Consider the following 20,798-nt stretch of genomic DNA (forward strand, 5'->3'; position numbering starts at 1 on the left):
TGTTTTATTTTTTTTCTAAGTTTGTCAGATTGATTTAGTAACAAGGAAGTCTTATTATACAATGACTATTTTCGTAACCTATATCAGGTGTTTTTGAAGTGGCTTTTATCACTGCATGACATTCAAGTGGGAGTGTAAGAAAGAAGTCTGTTATATGTAGATAATGGCTGGAATGTCTGGAATGTATAAATAAATCAATCAATAATCTGTGTGTCATCTGTACAGGATTTACAATTCTGAGAGAGAGAGAGAGAGAGAGAGAGAGAGAGAGAGAAATAGAGATAAAGAGAAAGAAAAAAAGAGACAGAAGAAAGAGTCAGATATTGAAAGAAAGAAAAAGGGAGACAGATATAGAGAGATAGAAATGAAGATAGAGAGAGAAAGAGAGAGAGAGATAGAAAATGGAGATAGAGAAAGAGAGAGAGAGATAGAAAATGGAGATAGAGAGAAAGAGAGAGAGAGAGATAGAAAATGGAGACAGAGAGAGAAAGAGAGAGAGAGAGATAGAAAATGGAGATAGAGAGAGAAAGAAAGAGAGAGATAGAAATGGAGATAGAGAAAGAAAGAGAGAGAGATAGAAATGGAGATAGAGAAAGAAAGAGAGAGATAGAAATGGAGATAGAGAGAGAAAGAGAGAGAGAGAGATAGAAAATGGAGACAGAGATAGAAAGAGATATATATAGAAAATGGAGATAGAGAAAGAAAGAGAAAGATATAGGAAATGGAAATAGAGAAAGAGAGAGATAGAAATGGAGATAGAGAGAGAAAGAGAGAGAGATAGAAATGGAAAGAGAAAGAGAGAAAGATAGAGAAAATGGAGATGGAGAAAGAAAGAGAGATAGAAATGGAGATAGAGAAAGAAAGAGAGAGATAGAAAATGGAGATAGAGGAAGAAAGAGAGAAAGATAGAGAAAATGGAGATGGAAAAAGAAAGAGAGATAGAAATGGAGATAGAGAAAGAAAGAGAGAACGATATAGAAAATGGAGATAGAGAATGAAAGAGAGAGAGAGAGATAGAAAATGGAAATAGAGAAAGAAAGAGAGAGAGAGAGAGATAGAAAATGGAGATAGAGAAAGAAAGAGATACAGAGCACTATAGAGTGACCAGATGTATTTTAGATTTAGTTTGACCGTTTATTGTTTGGTCCTTGTTTCGTTGTAGGGAATTATCCCCCTTGGTGAGTGTACAATTGAAGCAGTTCGAGAGAATGGTCAGCCCTATGCCATCTCTTTAGAAAGTGCCGAAATAGCTGTAAGTTTCCTGATAGGTATATGCTGAGAAAAATGTATACTGGTATTTATAACTATGTAGAATCAACCATGTATAGAATTTTGTTGTTGATGTTTTTAACAATTACAGTATGTTAAAATTCACAATAAAGTTGCCACTGTCGCAAGCTGTGCTCTAGAACAAAGTGTATTTTTAAGGATTAATAAAAACCTTGCAGTGTAATAGTTTCACATAAGTGTTTAAGTCACGTGTATATACTTTAAATTGATATTTATTTGGTGTTAAAATGGAATCTAATGTATTAGCATTTACTCGTGTTTTGTTCGTGGTAATTCTGTACTTTTTTTAATGCATTGTTTTTAGCTCGCCTGAGCGGAAAGCTCAAGTGAGCTTTTCTGATCGTCTGTTGTCTGTCATATCTGTAAACTTTTTACATTTTCGACTTCTTCTCCAGAACCACTGGGCTAATTATAACCAAATTGGCCAAAAGCATCCTTGGGTGAAGGGCTTTCTAGTTTGTTCAAATGAAGGGCAATGCCCCCTTCAAAAATGCAAAAATAGGATGGGGGTCATTTAAAAATCTTCTCAAGAACCACCAAGACAGAAGAGCTGAAATTTACATGAAAGCTTCCTGACAGATTCAAGTTTGTTCAAATCATGGCCCCCGGGGGTTGGATGGGGCCATAATAGAGGATCAAAGTTTTACATAGAAATATATAGGGGAAATCTTTAAGAATCTTCTTCTCAACAAGCACTGAGCCACAAAAGCTGAGATTTACATGAAAGCTTCCTGACATAGTGCAGATTCAAGTTTGTTTAACTCATGACCCCTGGAGTTAGAATGGGGCCACAATAGGGGATCAAAGTTTTACATAACTATAATAAATAGAAAAAAGTCTTTAAAAATGTTCTCCTTAAGAACCAAATTAAAATGCACATTTGAGCATTATGGACAATGATCATTAAAACAATACAAAAGGGGTTGGGCCAGTTGAAATACCTACAAGACTGATACTGTAATTAAATCTGATTTTTTCAACTATGTCCAGGAGACAAGAGATGCAAGATATGAATTCTTAACTTTTTATTGCAATTGGTTGTCGTCCATCGTCATGCGTTTTTTAACTTCTTGATAACTACGAGTCCATTCTTTTCATATTCAGCATGAAGCATCTTTGGGACAAGGTGGACATAAATTGTAAATTTCAAGACTCTAGTACCCCCGGAGCCCTTGGGGCGGGGCAAAAACTGCCCAAAATTGACCAATTTTCAAAAATCTTCTTCTCAAAAACCGCACAAGTGTAAGAAAAACTGAATGCATAGTGATGTAAAGCAGGAAGGCGTCTACCAAAATTGTAACTTTCATTATCCCCAGGGTAGGGATTCTGACCCCAGGGCGGGGCCAAACTTGCATGGTATATATTGTTTATGTGTAAAACACTTAAATAATATCTTCTTTAGTGCTATTGATACTAAATTGAAAGTAAATAGATATTTAGATAGAACAGGTAGTCCTATACCAAAACTTTAAATTTGATGATCCCAAGGGTAGGGGATTGGTATCAGGGTGGGGCCAAAATGGTCTCAGTTATTAAATATGTGAACGATAGACATTTTTAACTTCTTGATAACTATCATTCCTATTCTTTTCAAATTTGGTATGACACATCTTTGGAAGAAGGGGAACATAAATTGTAAATTTCAGGATTCCTGCACCCTTGGGGCCTTAGGGGTGGGACAAAAACTGCCTAAAATTGACCAATTTTCAAAAATCTTCTCTACAACCGTGCATGTTTAAGACAAACTAAATGCATAGTGATGTAGAACAGGAAAGTCTCTACCCAAATTGTAATTTTCATTATCCCTGGGTAGTGGTTCTGACCCAAGGGCGGGGTCAAACTTACTATATAGTGTTTATGTGTAAAACACTTAAATAACATCTTCTTTAGTGTTATTGATACTAAATGGATATTTAGAAAGAGCAGGTAGTCCTTTACCAAAATTGTAAATCTGATGATCCCCAGGGTGGGGGTTCTGACTCCAGGGTGGGGCCAAACTTAGTATAGAGTATTTACTTGCAAGTTTGCTGATACTGTATAAAATCTAAATGCATACTTAGGAATAGCAGAAAAGGATCGATGTACAAAACATGGTAATTTTACAACCCAGGGTTTTGACTCTGGGATGGGTCCAAATTAGTCATATCTTTTAATGTTTTAATGTCAATACACCTATTATATTATTTAAAGCCTTTCATCAGTGTATGCACTTTTGAGGGCAGTGAAGTTTTAAGAACACATCTTATTGTATACTGTTGCTGAACATTAGAATTTAGCTTAGATAGTCTTTTCATTGTCCTTGGGAGTGATACTTTTTCACTAGTACTCAGGTGACCGATAAGGCCTGTGGGAGTAGTGATACTTTTTCACTAGTACTCAGGTGACCGATAAGGCCTGTGGGAGTAGTGATACTTTTTCACTAGTACTCAGGTGACCGATAAGGCCTGTGGGAGTAGTGATACTTTTTCACTAGTACTCAGGTGACCGATAAGGCCTGTGGGAGTAGTGATACTTTTTCACTAGTACTCAGGTGACCGATAGGCCTGTGGGAGTAGTGATACTTTTTCACTAGTACTCAGGTGACCGATAAGGCCTGTGGGCCTCTTGTTGTCATGTGCTGGTGTTTTCTAGTAGGAGCTAGGTGTTATTTAGCTAAAAGAGACTTGATTGAAATATTTATATCCTCAGTTTCCCTGTCTGATAAATGATTGTACAAGTTCTTCTCAGGCACTTCTAATGATGAACAAAGTAGTGACAGTATAAACTATACCAAAGTCAATGATTTTATGACAACGCAGCAGCATATAAAGTATATGGTATGATATAATACCGTTAGTCACTCACCTATGGTTAAACATGGAAATTATGAATAAAATTGTTACATCAACCACTGCTAATTATGTAAATTATAAATGATAGAAACACATATCTAACAGATTGATGCGGTGCACGTTCTTCTGACTCTGTTCAAAATTATATCATGATGATTTTGTGATGATTTGATTATGTTCTCATTGCATAGCACTCGAATTGGAACAACTCAATTTAACATAGATTATGATGGTATATGCTAAAAATGCAAATTTCAGGGAGGGTCCAGACACCCCCTTTCCCCGATCTGTGCTTGATTTTTTTTTTTCAGTTTTCAATTTTTGCATAAAATCCAGCTCATATTTTGAAGTGTGCCAAAAGACAGGTTAAGGTTACGCCCCGTAAGGCCAATTCAACTTAATTAGTAGATTATCATCCAGGGTCACCAAACACTATGGAGCGGGTAGGAGGATTTTATTTTTTTTATTTTTTATTTTCTGAGAAAAATATTAATGACAAACGAGAGTTTTTGTCAACAGAAGTGTATCATTTAATGCCAGATGGATATCGATCTATGCTTATTTCAGAGACGAATTCAAGGTTAAGCTTTAATTTCAAACACAAAAACATACGGAACTTCTTCAAGATATGAAGAACATTAATCCCTTCCTTTCATTTACGCCCGCAAGAATGTGAGAAATTAAGAAAACCACATTCTAATGATATTTTCTTCACGTGGCTTTTCACGTTGCTATACCGGAAATCTAAACAAGAAGTGTAAATATCGGAGTCGGACATGAAAATTTTGCGAAGTTTCGCAAAATATAAAAAAAATTGGGGGCGGGCCGATGTCTTAGGGGTGGGCGGGGATGATAATCTATCAATTAAGTTGAATTGGCCTAATTAGACACATTCCATATATCATCCTTCGTTGTGTTTTTTTTTTTTTTTTTTTATCATTGTTTTAAAATATTTTTGGAAGTTTGTTAGACAGGCTATCATATCTGCCATACCACTTCTGTATAATTTGATTTTATAGTACATGTATGTGATTAGAAAAAAACAACCTACCACAGATTGAAACCAACCACAAATCTGCTGATGTTAAGTGATTTAAATTTTGCTGTTTTGTTTATTTGCTACAAGGTCAATGTAAGTATACTTGATATATATACTTTAACATTCACCAAAAGCTGACTATAGCTGGTCTTTTGTCATATGTAATCCTCTCATATATACATATTTATTATATTGTGTATCGTATCATCTTATTCTTTGTTTTGTACCCATTTTGGCATGGCTGCAGAGGAAATTGAAATTACTATTGGAAAATTATATAAATTTGGTTTATGGTATAAAAATCTTCTTTTTATACTCCCCTGTAATCAGAAATTTGAGGGTATATAGTTTTTGGTCTCTCTGTCTGTTTGCAAAATCTTAAATAACCTTGGTCACAAGATTTGAATGGATGGTGATAATAAGGCTTTCCTATTTCATGTATATTTCTTGTGAAAATACCTAAAAGTTGCTTTTGGTACCAAAATGTTTGTCATTTCACCTTGGAGTTTGACCTACTTTTGAAAAACTTGAAACTTGGCCATAACTTTTGTATGGTTAGTGATAGGACTTTTATATAGTTCCCATGTTTAATTCCTTTTGACAGGACCTTTCTTTTGGTGCCTAATTTTTAATGACCTTGACCTGGGAATTTGACCTAATTTTGAAAGATTTACCTTTGGTCATAACTTTTGAATTGTTAGTTATAGGGCTTTCATATTTCACATGTGTATTCTTTATGACAGGAAATTTCTGTTACTTAGCTGCCGTACGGGAACATCAGTGTTTCACTCATTTCATGATACGCGTGTCACTGGTCACCTAACACTAGCGGAGTCTGGATTTAACAGTAGAAATTGTTCATCACCATCATTCCGCTCTATGTGTGTTTCACTGTAGATCTTACTCATCTAGCAAACTCTAATTTAAATTTTATAGTTTCCCTTTGTGTTTAGTTGTCTGAGGCATTTGTCTAGAGGATACTTTTTGTACAGTCTGAATTAGAAGAATTTAGTATCTTGAAATCTATGAATGTTAGTTTCTCAGAGTATGAAAGTCGATGCCAGGAAATTTTTCGAAGTCTATCTTTATTATCTACTTATGTCAGACAATTTAAAAAATCAGATATATAAGTGGCGACGTTAGTACTTATTACATGCAATAAGTCAGATGGAATTGAATTTGACTTTTTTTTTGGCAATTAAATTTTAACAAAGCTAGCTGTTTCAAATATATAGTTTATAATAAGCACGATTAAATCTGCATGATAAATGTGCAATTATAATATACAATTATTATACCTATCGTTAAATCCAAAATATTTTCCCAGAGAGGCTGTGCCCAACCTGGTGTGCTGAGGGTAATAATAGCTCGCACAGACCCTTGGGGGGGGGGGGGGTGTTACCTTGACTATATATAGCCTGATAATGACTGTTGTAATTGTTTTATTGTATAACGATGTAACTCCTCACATCGAAAACGCACTGTTGCTGAATTTGAAACGAATGCTTGCGTAATAATGTCACATTTATGTAAATGTTCATGATACCTCTTAATCTTATAGTAAACCAGTTGTGACCTTTGTGCACTTAAACTCTTAATAAATGTTAAAAATAAATGATTTTGTCTGAGTTACCATAAAAATTTTCAAAGTCTAAAACTATTTTTGAGAGTCATGAAATCAACATCATTATATCCTAGAATTTAAAGTTTAAAAATGAAACTATCGGGGGTTCATGTTAAAATTATGGAGATGGAGAGCTGCCAAGTGCAATTTTACAGAAAGCTTTCGTAGACTTTTCAAAAAATATTCACTTAGTATTATTGAACCCTTATTTCAAGTATAAATATCTTGAACTCATCAGTGAATACTTTATCTCTAGAACCCATGGTATATATATCTTAAAAATTTATATTTTGTATGTGATGGAAAAGAAATTACAAATAGAAATCACTGTGAAAGAGAAAATTGTGTTCATTTCCATCCTGCAACAGTGAAATTCATATGTCAAGACCTGTGAAAGTTATTGCAGAAACTATAGGAGCATATACATAACTTTGATATGAACTGTTTCATTCAGTCCTTTATGACCATGTGATCTGGATTATACTGTATATTATTCTTAAACACACTGTACATGCACAGCTGACTTCTGGTATCTTGAAGTTCTGGGAATCCAACATTTCAACTTTTCAATATAAGCAAAGTGTGATATAAATGAAATAAGTAGATTCTAATGGAAATTAAATTGTTAACATATTTAAATCAAATTGCAGTTTAATATAAGCAATGATTTATCCAATACTGAATGGTGTTGGGGTGCAGGATAAAACCAGTGTTAGCCCTCTCCTAATGGCTACAAAAGGTCAAATCAAAGTATAACATAAATATAAGTTTAATACTAGATAAAATCTCTACAGACGTTATAATAAAAACTTTTGATGTTGCATCTTCCATATTTTTCATTTTAATATGTAAGACATTTATGCTTTCCAATCTGTTGACTTGGCTTTTTAGCTAAATCTTCAATACTGAAGCTCTCTTAATTAGCATTTTCAAAAATCTTTTGAAACTTTAATTTAAAAAACCCCACCAAGAACTTTTTAACAAATGTATTTAGATTTCTTAGATATTTATAATCACACAAATAGCTCTACTGAATAGAGCAGGTCATTACTATCCTATAAATTAGAATTAATTGGTGTGAAAATTCATATGAAAATCCTGTATGGTACCTGCTGTGTTATAAACAAACAGTTAAATGCTTGACCTTTTCCACAGTGCTATAATTTCAGACTTCATTAGTTTACTGTTATGATAACCATGTATTTATAATTATCGCTTTAGCCCACTGTAAATTAAATTTTTTAATAAATCAAGTTATTTTAAAATATGTTAAGCGATTTTAGTGTAAAGCAAAGAAATGCAGACTTTATGGTTGAGTATTTAATTTGATTTTCAAACAACCAATATTTCAATGCAAGTGACTTCAATATAAATGGTGCGAGGTGTATATATAGATTTGTATAATGCTTAATATGTTTATTCTAATATTTTATTAGCGATAACCATGATATGTTGTATCAAAAGTATTATACATCTTGATAAAAGTACACTGACCTTCAACTCGACACATAAACATAATTAGGAATAAATTTTGAGGTTGTTAATTTGTACAGTAAAACATATTTATAATAAACATGCTTATAACAATTTCGTTCTTATTGCGAAATGATATTTATTGCCCTATGAGAGGAAAATAACGAAAATTATATTGGATATAATTAAGTTTAGCGATAATCAATGAACTGTTTTTTCTGGCTAAAAGTTAGCTATAACCATGTTTTACTGTATAATGAAGTTTGGTTATATCGATCTGTTTTTCGCTGGCCCTAGAGGTTCACTATAACTGTGTTTTACTGTATTATGGAGAATATAGCTATATGGACCCATGTGGTTAATTTCTGCCTGATTGTTTTAGCAGCTTTCACAAATTATCCAATACTTCCTTTCTTTTTATACTTTTTATTACAAATAACATAAACAATATTCCTTAAAATCAAGAATTAACACGTGGCTTTTCCTAATTTGCTTCAAACGTGGTTTATGAATACCTGGTGCTTAATATATAAGGCATAATGGCTGCCTGATTTCGTGCTAATTTGATCACAACAACAAAAATTGCAGACAATATTAAATCTTAACCAGGTTAATTTAGGGAATTTTTATGATACAAGCATGATACATATGATACTGTACAGATGAAAGCGCTGTGCAACTCGAGAATACTTTATCTCTCACAAAAATGAAGGGGACAAAATTTGTCAAGACAATAAGCAGGTGTTGTTTTGTAAAGAATGTAATTATATAGTAAGTATCTGTACAGTAAAACATGCTTATAAAGAACACACTTATAATGAATTCACATTTTCAGGAAAACACGGTTACAGTGAACATTACTTATAATGAATTCACACTTACAGTAAGACACGATTACAGTGAACACACTTATAATGAATTCACACTTACAGTAAAACAAGGTTACAGAGAACACACTTATAATGAATTCACACTTACAGTAAAACACGGTTACAGAGAACACACTTATAATGAATTCACACTTACAGTAAAACACGGTTACAGAGAACACACTTATAATGAATTCACACTTACAGTGAAGTTGTTTTTATTCCCTGTAATTCTTTAACATATCATAAACTTGTTGGATATAACGAATTATTTTATAACAAATCAAAATAGTTCGTCCCCAGCACTTCACTCTAAACATGTTTTACTGTAACTGGAACTGGCTGTAGTGTTAAGGGATAAAGCCTGACTAAATTTGTAATTACTGAGGAATTGTAAAAGCTGTGTTTGCTCCATATATACTATGCATAATTATATAGAAATCTCCTTGTCCTTCTGGCCATCAGCTGCAGAAATTTTAAAAGCTGTTAATTAATTTCTGAAGTTGAATTGATTTACCTTACAACTTGGACCATTCACTAGTGATTCTGGAGTCAAAAGGTCAAAGGTCAACAATACATTGAAGTATGGAAATGATGCCTATTGATCATCCTGTAGTGATTTTGGAGTCCAAAGGTCAACAAGAAACTGAAGTAATGACTCTTATTGATCAAGAGTAAAAAAAAAAAAAAAGAAAGATTAAGTAAACATGAAATGTATAAAAGAAAATGTTTAACTTATTTTAAAAAGTTACTATTTCATTTCATGCTGAAATAATTCAACTTGCATCACGGTGAATACATGGAACAAGGCCAGGATCAAATGTGAAATCCATCAGTTCATCCTGCAGTTACAAAGTTTACAAATCTATCATTTGAATACTTGTTGAAGGTGAATTGATTTAAGGAAGTACTCTAGATCGTCGTAATGGCCAACTTCCTTTTGAAACATGAATGAAAATATAAATATCAACAATATTTGTCTTTTCATTTCAAATATCACTGCCTACCTGCATGAGTAGCTCAGTAGGTTAGCACATCAGCTGCTGAACTGTAGATCACGGGTTCGAGTTCAGCAGGGGTTTCAAAGTTTTCCCAGATTGCTTTCTACTAAAACTACATTTTTTGACTAAATAAAGTAAATTTTGAAAGTTTTCAATTTCAAAATATACATATCTCTGATGTAGCATTCATCCTTATTAACTAACACCTGATGGTGAATGCATGGGACAAGAGTTGACCATTGCAAGTGCTTTTGAAGTCAAAGGTCAAGCAAACTGGACACTTGATATAAGAAAACTGTTTCTGGGGTTTGTGTGATATTCCTTGACCACCTGGTTATGGAGAAGTCACCATTGCTGGTGAAGGGCTGCAAAATTCAGGCCTATGCTCAGCGCTTGCGGACTTTAAGCAGGGAGGGATCTTTATCGTGGCACACCTGCTTTGACATGTGGCTTCGGTTTTTGTGGTCTCGTCCAAAGGACTGCCCTATTTAGTCGCCTCTTACAACAAGCAATGGGTAGTGAGGACCTATTCTAACCCGGATCTCCAAGGGACTTAGACAGCAGCTGGGTTACTGTACTTAACACATATAAGCTCCTCATGGGATGAGAATGATCCCTGTCAGTTTGGGGGGGGGGGAGGTCAAAGGTTAAGTAAACTGGACTTTGAGATATAGGCAATCTCTGGGCCATCAAATGATTTGTCTTGGGTGGAGTCACTATATTTCACAAATATACATGGAAATAAGAATGATCCTTATCAATTATACTGTTTCCAATTTATGCCCAGTTTTGATGATGGAGGTATTATAGTCCTGTCAGGAAAGCTTTTGAATTAAGTTTAGTGAGATTCATGTTACATCATCTTTGTTGCTGAAGCAAGATACATGTCGTTAATGTATTGGTTGTGTAAAGCCATAAAATATACAGCTCAAACTGTCAAATGGAAATTCATTAATTTGTTTGTCTGTGTATTCCGAACTTTTTTTTTTTATCCCAATGCTCTTTTCCCATGTTCTTCATGCTGTGATATTTCTCCCTGAGCACACTGAATGAGACTGTAGGTTTCACCGTATATCCAATATCATAGAATACTGTAGAGCTAATTCATTACTATATGCCAACATCATTGCAGTGTATTTTTTGTATGTATGTAAATATTCTTTTCGACAGATATGTATACCTACAGTTTTAGAGTCATTGACTATAAGCTATTTTATAATTTAGAACTATTAGTGTTTGTAAGGATGTATTACTGTGCATCAGGCCAATTCAACTTAATTAGTAGATTATCATCCAGGGTCAGCAAAAAGTATGGGGCGTGTGGGAGGATTTTATTTTTTAATTTTTATTTTCTGAGAAAAATATTAAAGACAAACGAGTTTTTTTTCAACAGATCCTTATCATTTAATGGCAGATGGATATCAATCTATGCTATTTTCATACACTAATTCCAGGTTAAACTTTAATTTAAGGATATAACAGAAATATACCTAACTTCTTCAAGATTTACGTCTGTAAGAACACGAGAAATTAAGAAAACCATATAGATCTATTTTCTTCACGTGGCTTTTCACGTTCCTTTACTGGAAATGTAAACAAGAAGTGTAAATACCGGAATCGGACATGAAAATATTCTGGAAATCGCAAGTTTCGCAAAATAAAAAAATTCGGGGCAGGCCAATTTTTGAGGGGCGGACGGGGATGATAATCTATCAATTAAGTTGAAGTGGCCTTATTGTGGATTTTTATTTTCAGTTTTAGAGACATTTGCTTTATTTTTGTTTGTTGAAGGGGAAACTTCTGTTGGCAGCAGACAATAGCTTTGATCGGGACAAATGGATTGACATGTTACAGAAATCCAAACGCATGTTTGTACTCTCTACACATTTACCAACACATTTAACTGGTTTGATTATATGTATCATTAACAAGCATTAAAAACTTATTTATAATTAGATGTTGCTTCATTTGTTTGAAGTATTTTATGACAGTTTGTATTTAAATGTATTGAGTACTAAGTTTAACTAGTTTCATGTACTGGCCATGCACATAAAAGAACAGGAAATTAATTAAACTTAGTGTTACACACGGAAATCATGAAACATTGCCAATTTCTTGCTATATTCTGTGTGATAACTGTATTATTAATTTTTGTTGTAAATATATAAATATTATGCATGATTAGGTAGTTGTAGCATGAATTTCACTAATTACAAAATTGTGTAGCATTTTTTTGTTTGTTTTTGACTGCAATATAATTCAGTTAAGAGAAAATTAGGTCCTAACATGGACATTACAATAGTACTATATGCGCTTTGAAATGCATGATTTTTGACAGATATACTTTGTTCTCTAGAACTTGGAAAAGTTCCAAGCTTGCAGATGAAATGATTAATCAACTGGAGGAACATGGACTACAAATGGCTAAACAGAAGCAGGACTACTTTGGTAATCCACCTTGATTGTTCACATTAGTTCACTGTAAACAAGTGCAGACAAATTGAATAACACATTGCCATTCATAACTTTTATAGAAACAGTAAAACATGCTTATAACGAATTCACGCTTATTGCAAAGTTAGATCTATTCCTCAATGAGAGGAAAATCATGAAAATTGTATTGGATATAATGAAGTTTTGTTATAATGAACTGTTTTTGCTGACCCTAGCTATAAAGCTTTGCTATAACTGTTTTACTGTATAATGAAGTTTTCTTATAATGAACTTTTTTGAGTGGCCCTTGAGGTTTGCTATAACCATATTTTACTGTATACATATATTCCAGCATAATTTTGCTCTGGAATACTTAAGATGGTAGGACGGCAACATTATTGAATCACAATGCCGAAATAACAATCAATACCACACAAACAGTAACCCTGACTACCACACAAACAGTAACTCTGACTACCACACAAACAGTAACTGACTACCACACAAACAGTAACTCTGACTACCACACACACAGTAACTCTGACTACCACACACACAGTAACTCTGACTACCACACAAACAGTAACTCTGACTACCACACAAACAGTAACCCTGACTACCACACAAACAGTAACCCTGACTACCACACAAACAGTAACCCTGACTACCACACAAACAGTAACCCTGACTACCACACAAACAGTAACCCTGACTACCACACAAACAGTAACTGACTACCACACAAACAGTAACTGACTACTACACAAACAGTAACTGACTACCACACACACAGTAACTCTGACTACCACACAAACAGTAACTGACTACCACACAAACAGTAACCCTGACTACCACACAAACAGTAACTCTGACTACCACACAAACAGTAACTCTGACTACCACACAAACAGTAACTACCACACAAACAGTAACTCTGACTACCACACAAACAGTAACTGACTACCACACAAACAGTAACTCTGACTACCACACACACAGTAACTCTGACTACCACACAAACAGTAACTGACTACCACACAAACAGTAACTGACTACCACACAAACAGTAATTCTGACTACCACACAAACAGTAACCCTGACTACCACACAAACAGTAACTCTGACTACCACACACACAGTAACTCTGACTACCACACAAACAGTAACTGACTACCACACAAACAGTAACTCTGACTACCACACAAACAGTAACTGACTACCACACAAACAGTAACTGACTACCACACAAACAGTAACTCTGACTACCACACAAACAGTAACTCTGACTTCATATTGCCAATGTTGAAGAAAGCAGCCCCATAGCTGTTACAGCTTCTTAAATGACAAGCATTTCATCGAAATAAGGGATATTACATCGTTTGAAACTCACGGTTGATTACGCTTCGTTCCTCTCTCCATCACCCATGGGTCCATTCATTCCTACTCGCTCGTTCTCATGAATAATTAATGAGGCAGTTTGATTGAGCGCTCATAGATAACCCTAAGCGAATTTGTCCAATCAAAAAGACATTTTCACCCCAATTTTGGTATACAATTGCTGTGATAGTAAAGTTAAGTTAGTGCTACCTTTAAAAACAGAAGAGTTCCATTACTATAACGATTACTTTGATTGGACGATATTTTAAAATATTTATTCATGAGAACGAGTGAGTTTCCGAAGCTGGGGATATTAGGACAGTATGTATAAGTAGTAGGTTGAAGTTAGGTCGAACACTGATGTCTCCAATACCATGGATATGTTGAAGTGAGTAATGGAAGTCCCAATTACTGCTAATGTGTGTTATTCAGTTTGTATGCACAACATTCAATTTGCATGTTTTTAGCTCAATGGATGTAACCAACAACAAAAAATAAAAAATGAAATAAAGATTTAAGGCTCAATTATATGTACATTCATGTAACTAGCTTTGAAAATTTAGTACAGCATTTTCAGAAGTTTTGTCTTTGGTTGTGGTGGTTTGTGAAAAACTTAGGAATTCATCCCATTTTGAAAATGTTATTGAAATCCAGGAATTTTATGGCATAATTATCGAAAAACAGAAACACACAATCATTCAAACACAAATACAACAAACAATAATACAACCAAACACTCACACAAACAAACCAATATAAAACCAGACACACAATCAACCAAACCGATATAAAACCAGACACACAATCAATCAAACACAAATACAACCAAACACTCACACAAACAAACCAATATAAAACCAAATAAACATTCAAACCAACACTTAATACAGCCAAACACCCCCCCCCCCCTTCTTATTTGAAGTAATTATATATGAAGTGGGCTGTGCACTTAGAACTCCCTCCTCCAGGGATCTCGGAGCACCTGATTGATTTACCCCAGCAGTGTTCAGTATTTGTGTATAAGATGCCTGTGCTATATTATATATGAATTGAGAAATAGATTCCCCATTGTAGCCTTTCTTTTTAAACCATAGCTATGAGTATTATGACTGAATATTGAATGGTCAAAAAATAGTCACATGTACAGTGTGTCTGCAGACCACAATGTAAGTATGTTAGAAGAAAAACACCATTCACTGACCAGATGATGTGATATGCAAATTTTGAGGAGCTTTAAAATAAATATTCATTCAGAATACAGTAGTGTTTTATTCAAAATACATGTATACATTTTATTGCAATGAAAATGGACATTTTCCAGACCAGCTGCAATCAGAGGTGATGGCATTATCAGATGAAAGAGAGAAAACTGAGGTACTCCATAAATATATCAATATTGTCAGCTTTTCCTGTAAAAACTTAATTGTTCTCCATAAATATATCAATATTGTTAGCTTTTCCTGTAAAAACTTGTACTCCACAAATATATCAATATTGTCAGCTTTGTTGTAAAAAATTGTACTCCATAATTATATCAATATTCAATATTGTCAGCTTTTCTTGTAAAAAATTGTCCTCCATAAATGTAAAAACTTGTACTTGAGTAACTCAGATATGGTGTCTTTCAGGAACTTGCAAGGATAAACCAAGAACTGGAAAAAGAAAAAGAAAAGATTGAAAAATACCAACAAGAACTGATTGAAGAATTTGATCAAGTCAAACAGTAAGTGTGTTAACTAACCAATGGTGTGCTATACTCAATAGACAGCATGGAATAGAGATAGAGAGTATCTAAAGGAGATACGAAAGGTGTTTATGGGTACATACATCACGGTATCTTTCATACCTTTTGTGTTTTGTGGATAGGAATATCGGTGTCTAACAGTTTTTGTTACTTCCTGTGTGACTGAGTTAATGAGAACATTTCCTTTTCTGACAGGGAACTAGAGGACACAAACCAATATATGCAGGAAGTGGAAAAAGATCGCCAGGAACTGTCATCAACAATTTCACATCAGCAAGAAGCATTACAGGTACAACTTGCCAAAACGGCATCAAATTTAAAACGGAAAATCAACCAATCCGTGAAATACTTCCAAAACAGGATCCAATTTAAAACAGAAAATCAAGTAATATATGAAATACAAAGTGATGTCACTGACTTTCCTGTGTTCAGTCGCCCTAAATCACAAGTTAGTCTTGATTTATTCTATTACGACATTAAAAAAAATCTAATTCCAACTCGAGCAGTTACACAGGAAATTATACAGTCTATGGCAACCAACACATAAAATCAGAGTAAAATATTTACATTTTCAATGTTTTTGCCTTAAATATAATGATAGCCATGTCCTCATGAATGCGACGCGATTGTGTACAATGTGTGCATGAATCTTAAAAAAATATAGTATATATCAATTTTAATGGTTGCCAGGGAAACCCGACAGAAATGAAAGTAGAATGTAAATATAAAAAACGAATTTCATTTTTAAAATACACGAGGGCATGAACTGCAACACTTCACAACAGCAAAGGGGCCTCATGAAATAAAGCTGGCATGAAGCATCGCAGTCCGTGCCCCCATGTATTTGCTTTAATGAAATTTATTTCTTAAATGTACCTCAGGGTTCGAAATTAACATACGCCTGTCAGTCTGTGACTGGCTAAAAGTCTGGCGGACTGACCGACATTTGTTTTAGTCAGTCCGATGGGACTGGTTAATTTTCTAAAGCATCATTTTGGAAAATATACTTAATATGAAATTTTATACACATTTGGCATGCTTCGATCTGTAGATATCAGACGAATCAGAATTTTTTTATTCTGATTCGTAAGTATAAATCCCATATTTGAGTGTTACAATATTGTCTGAGGTATATTGAGTTGAATTTCATTTTAATAACATCAACGAAATATGTTTAATTATTTCTGGAAAACTCTGTGTTGGACTGGTAAATTTTTCTGCGGACTGGTTGAAATTATACCCCATCAGTCTGGCTGGACTGGTGACATAAAAAGTTAGCTTCAAGCCCTGTACCTTACCCCTTATGTTTCTATGGGCATGTCAACAAAAAATCTAATTGGAATCTTGCAACCACTTTTTCAAACTTTTTTTCTAAATGCCTTGAGATATTGAACTGATTTTTTTTTTGTGTGCAGATATATATTGATGAGTTACAGATCTAGTTTGAGTTTTGTTCCGGTTCGTTGATATTTGATGGAGTTGTGCCCCTTTGACTTAAAAAAAATTACTGTTGTGACCAGTTTTCCGGACTTTTTCTAAACATTTTGAGATATTGAATTGATTTTTTGTATGCAGGTGTATATTGATGAGTTACAGATAGAATTTGAGTTTTGTTCCTGTTCGTTGATTTTGATGGAGTTGTGCCCCTTTAATGTAGAAAAATTAATGTATTTATTTTATGGCTGTTAAAACATATAAAGGATTGTTGTTGAGTTTTTCGTTGTATTAAATGTGTGTAACATACAATCTGAATACCACATTTAATGCTATACTTTGATGGATTTCCTACATTTGACTTAACTGCAGTCGGGGGCATTCATGTTACGCTGACACATCTGGTTTATATTTACATTTTACTTTCATTTCTGTCAGGATTCCTAGTTGTTGAATAGACTTACTATATTTATTATTAATAATTATCTATTATCATATCTCATAACATTCACATGCTCACTGTTCTCATTCATGAGGAAATGGCTATCATATTTCAATCAGTAAAGATATCAAACTCAAAAACATTGGAAATGTAAAACTATTTATCAACAGCTTCTAGACAAAGAAAAGCACAGGATAATGAGTACATTGGAAGAACAAGAAAATCAAAAGCAGACGTTACATGCAACACATGGTGACGTAGAGGATCAACTGAAGAAGATAGAGAACAAGATGAGACTTCTTCAGGCAGAGAAGGCGGAGACGGAGAGAAGGTACGCGGCTACTATGTCTGCTGTGATGTCATGTACAGGAAGCTGGGCTATCTGAATATGATGAGCATGCCCTGTGATTGTGTATTTTAGGTTAACAGAAAATGAGGAGAAAGCTCACATACTCGAGGAAGAAAAGCAGCATTTTGATGAACAAGCCCAACAACTTAACGAGACAATTAAGGTAGATATATAAGGGCATATAATAAGGTGAAGGGAATGACTCTTAACTCCGCTAAAATGTATATTACAGTGCCGATATATTACCGTTCTCATTATTGACCTGCAAAATTTTGTTGATTACTGAAAAGTGATACAAATGATGCTTGACCATCTTTGTTGAAGTCATGTATGGTGACATTTTTGTGACATATATCAGAATACTGTAAGCCAACTCTTAATCGTGGCGATTTTATTTTGCAATTTACCAGTGATGAACTGGTTTGTGGGGACTAATTTTCACTATTGAGATTATCTCAAACAATTACAAGAGACATGAAAGGACTGCTTCATTGTAAGAAATATGTGTGATAATGTCGAGGTTCTCGTGAACCTTGCGAAAAATTCTCGCTCACGAATAGAAGTTGGTTAACAGTATTTGTCCACTAATGGAAGAAAATCACTGACGTTTCACGTGTCTATAAGTATCAGATGAAAAAGGAATCTCCTGCCTTTTCTTGGCAGGTATTATGGGATGTATCATGTCATATATGATTTATGTAGAGGAACTGAATGCTTTAGGATGAAGAGATTTTCAATCCATCATGTCCATTTGTTGTAGGATCTCAGAACACAGAAGGAGATGACAGAAGCTGAATTGAAGGTAAGCCATTGAAAATCAAGCGGTAATGTCTCGGTGCTGACCTGGGACAGATCTTTATGATAATGGATTACATGACACATTTAAGATATTCACTGTATAACAAACATATTCATATCTACTGGTAATAATTCATATCTACTGGTAATAATTCATATCTACTGGTAATAATTCAATGATGGTATTTTTGTAATCATGGTATCATTTTGAACAGTTTATTAGGTCACCTGAATTCATTCAGGTGACCTATTGCTATCTGTTTTTGTCCGTCGTCGTTCGTCGTGCTTTAACATTTGAACATTTTCAGCTTCTTCTCTGAAACCCCTGAACCAATTTCAACCAATTTTGGCATATAGCATCTGTGGGTGGAGGGGAACAAAAATTGTGAAATTCGTGGTCCCTGCCCCCCTGGGGCCTGAGGGGGTGGGGCAAAAACCATCAAAATGAGTGTAATTTTAAAAAATCTTCTTCTTTACTCCTGGACATCAAGAAGCCAAACTGTGGGCATAATTATAATGAGCGTTGAGCCCTCTACCAAAATTGTGAAATTCATGGCCCCTGGGGCAGGGGTTCTGGTGTGTTAGGGTGGGGCTCTATTGGTCATATAGTGAAAATGTAGAAATTCTTTGAAAATCTTCTTCTCTGTCTTTGGGTATTAAGTAGACAAACTAATAGCATGGTAATGATGAGCAAGGATGCCTCTTTAAAAATTGTGAAATTCATGGCCCCTGGGGCAGGGGTTCTTGTGTTAGGGTGGGGCTCTATTGGTCATATAGTGAAAATGTAGAAATTCTTTGAAAATCTTCTTATATTGGTTTTATTTAAGGAGTAAATAACCCTTTTCTTTATGATGTCTCAGACCTAGGTTTTTTAAAAAGGATTATTGATTGAACATAAAAATGACACATGTACTTCATGACCACATAGCTATTCAATGTTTCTTCCATCCAAAAGTAAAATTCTTATATTTAAACACAAACCTAATTCAAACATTGGAAGGTTGTTACATGATACTCAGGTGACCTATAAGGCCCCTGGGCCTCTTGTTAAGGGAAAATATTCCACTAAAGGAATTTACAAAATTTTGATAACTGCTTGATTTATTTCACCTTGGAAGTTTGCAATGAAGTCTATGGGAAGAACATATTTTATTAACATATTATGTTAAAAGAAATTATGTTTTCATAAAAATCTCTTGGTAAAAATCAAGGGTGGGTAACTCTTCCAAAAATGCCCAAGTGCAGTATGGTCAGCTTCTAATCATTTACCAGTTATGTGCATTTGATCTTCTTCAATTTCATCAGTATTTCCAATAAACATTTATCTTAATTTCAAAATTGTTCAATCTCCTTTAGTTATACATTGAATACCTTATAGAAATTGTGCCCAGATAGATCGGATGACATCACTTGTTATGTATGGGAGATGTATCTTAGCTTGTATAATTCGCTCCATGACATTGTGGAGTAGTGTTTTCTTAGTTATTGTTATACATCCCACAAACGAAGTTTTGGGGGGGGGGGGGGGGGGGGGATACTGGAATCGCCTTGTTCGTCTATTTCTCCGTTTGTCCGGACGCATCATTTGTCCAGAGGATATCTTTGATACTGATGAACAGATTTCATTAAAACTGTATGTAGATCTTATTTGAATAATGAATTGTGCACCTGCTATTGTGATTAAGATATTTTGATATTCAAGAAAGTTAGGATTATTTTTTTCCATTTTGAGGGAGTGTGGTCAGTTTCTAGAGTATATTTTAAAAACCAAAGAACAGATCTGATGCAAACTTTTTGTATAGATTATGTGTATAATGAAGTTGTGCTTTTGTCATTTTTATTGAGATTAATTAACATTCAAGAAAATTAATTGAACATTCCACGTAAACCCATGGTGCTCCGCGAGTCAGGTACACCTGTAACCATGACAACAGTGACAACACAAAAGTTATTTTACACCTTTTTATTGAATCAAAATACTAACACTTCACACAATAGAATCAAACAATTAATACAAAGGGTGAGTGGAATATGTATAAACCCAAGGGTCCGAGGGAATATTCGGCATACCAACCATACCGGTATAATGGGCAA

At 34.3% G+C, this 20,798-nt stretch overlaps 1 protein-coding gene across 2 annotated transcripts in view; it reads left to right on the forward strand.

Annotated features, from left to right (window-relative positions):
* LOC125649268 (pleckstrin homology domain-containing family D member 1-like) overlaps window positions 1-20,798 on the forward strand; it is a 48,951-nt gene that overhangs the window by 15,838 nt on the left and 12,315 nt on the right. For both annotated transcript variants that reach the window (XR_008803340.1, XM_048876651.2), the window contains exons 3-11: window positions 1,163-1,252; window positions 11,919-11,995; window positions 12,484-12,575; window positions 15,259-15,311; window positions 15,566-15,660; window positions 15,877-15,970; window positions 17,728-17,888; window positions 17,979-18,069; window positions 18,667-18,708. Coding sequence is in view for 1 of the 2 variants with exons in the window: in XM_048876651.2 (XP_048732608.2) it covers window positions 1,163-1,252; window positions 11,919-11,995; window positions 12,484-12,575; window positions 15,259-15,311; window positions 15,566-15,660; window positions 15,877-15,970; window positions 17,728-17,888; window positions 17,979-18,069; window positions 18,667-18,708 (795 nt within the window). In the remaining variant the exon portion in view is untranslated. The remainder of the gene's footprint in view (window positions 1-1,162; window positions 1,253-11,918; window positions 11,996-12,483; window positions 12,576-15,258; window positions 15,312-15,565; window positions 15,661-15,876; window positions 15,971-17,727; window positions 17,889-17,978; window positions 18,070-18,666; window positions 18,709-20,798) is intronic.

The sequence above is a fragment of the Ostrea edulis genome, chromosome 5, assembly GCF_947568905.1.
Source record: "Ostrea edulis chromosome 5, xbOstEdul1.1, whole genome shotgun sequence".
Taxonomy (NCBI): Eukaryota; Metazoa; Mollusca; class Bivalvia; order Ostreida; family Ostreidae; genus Ostrea; species Ostrea edulis.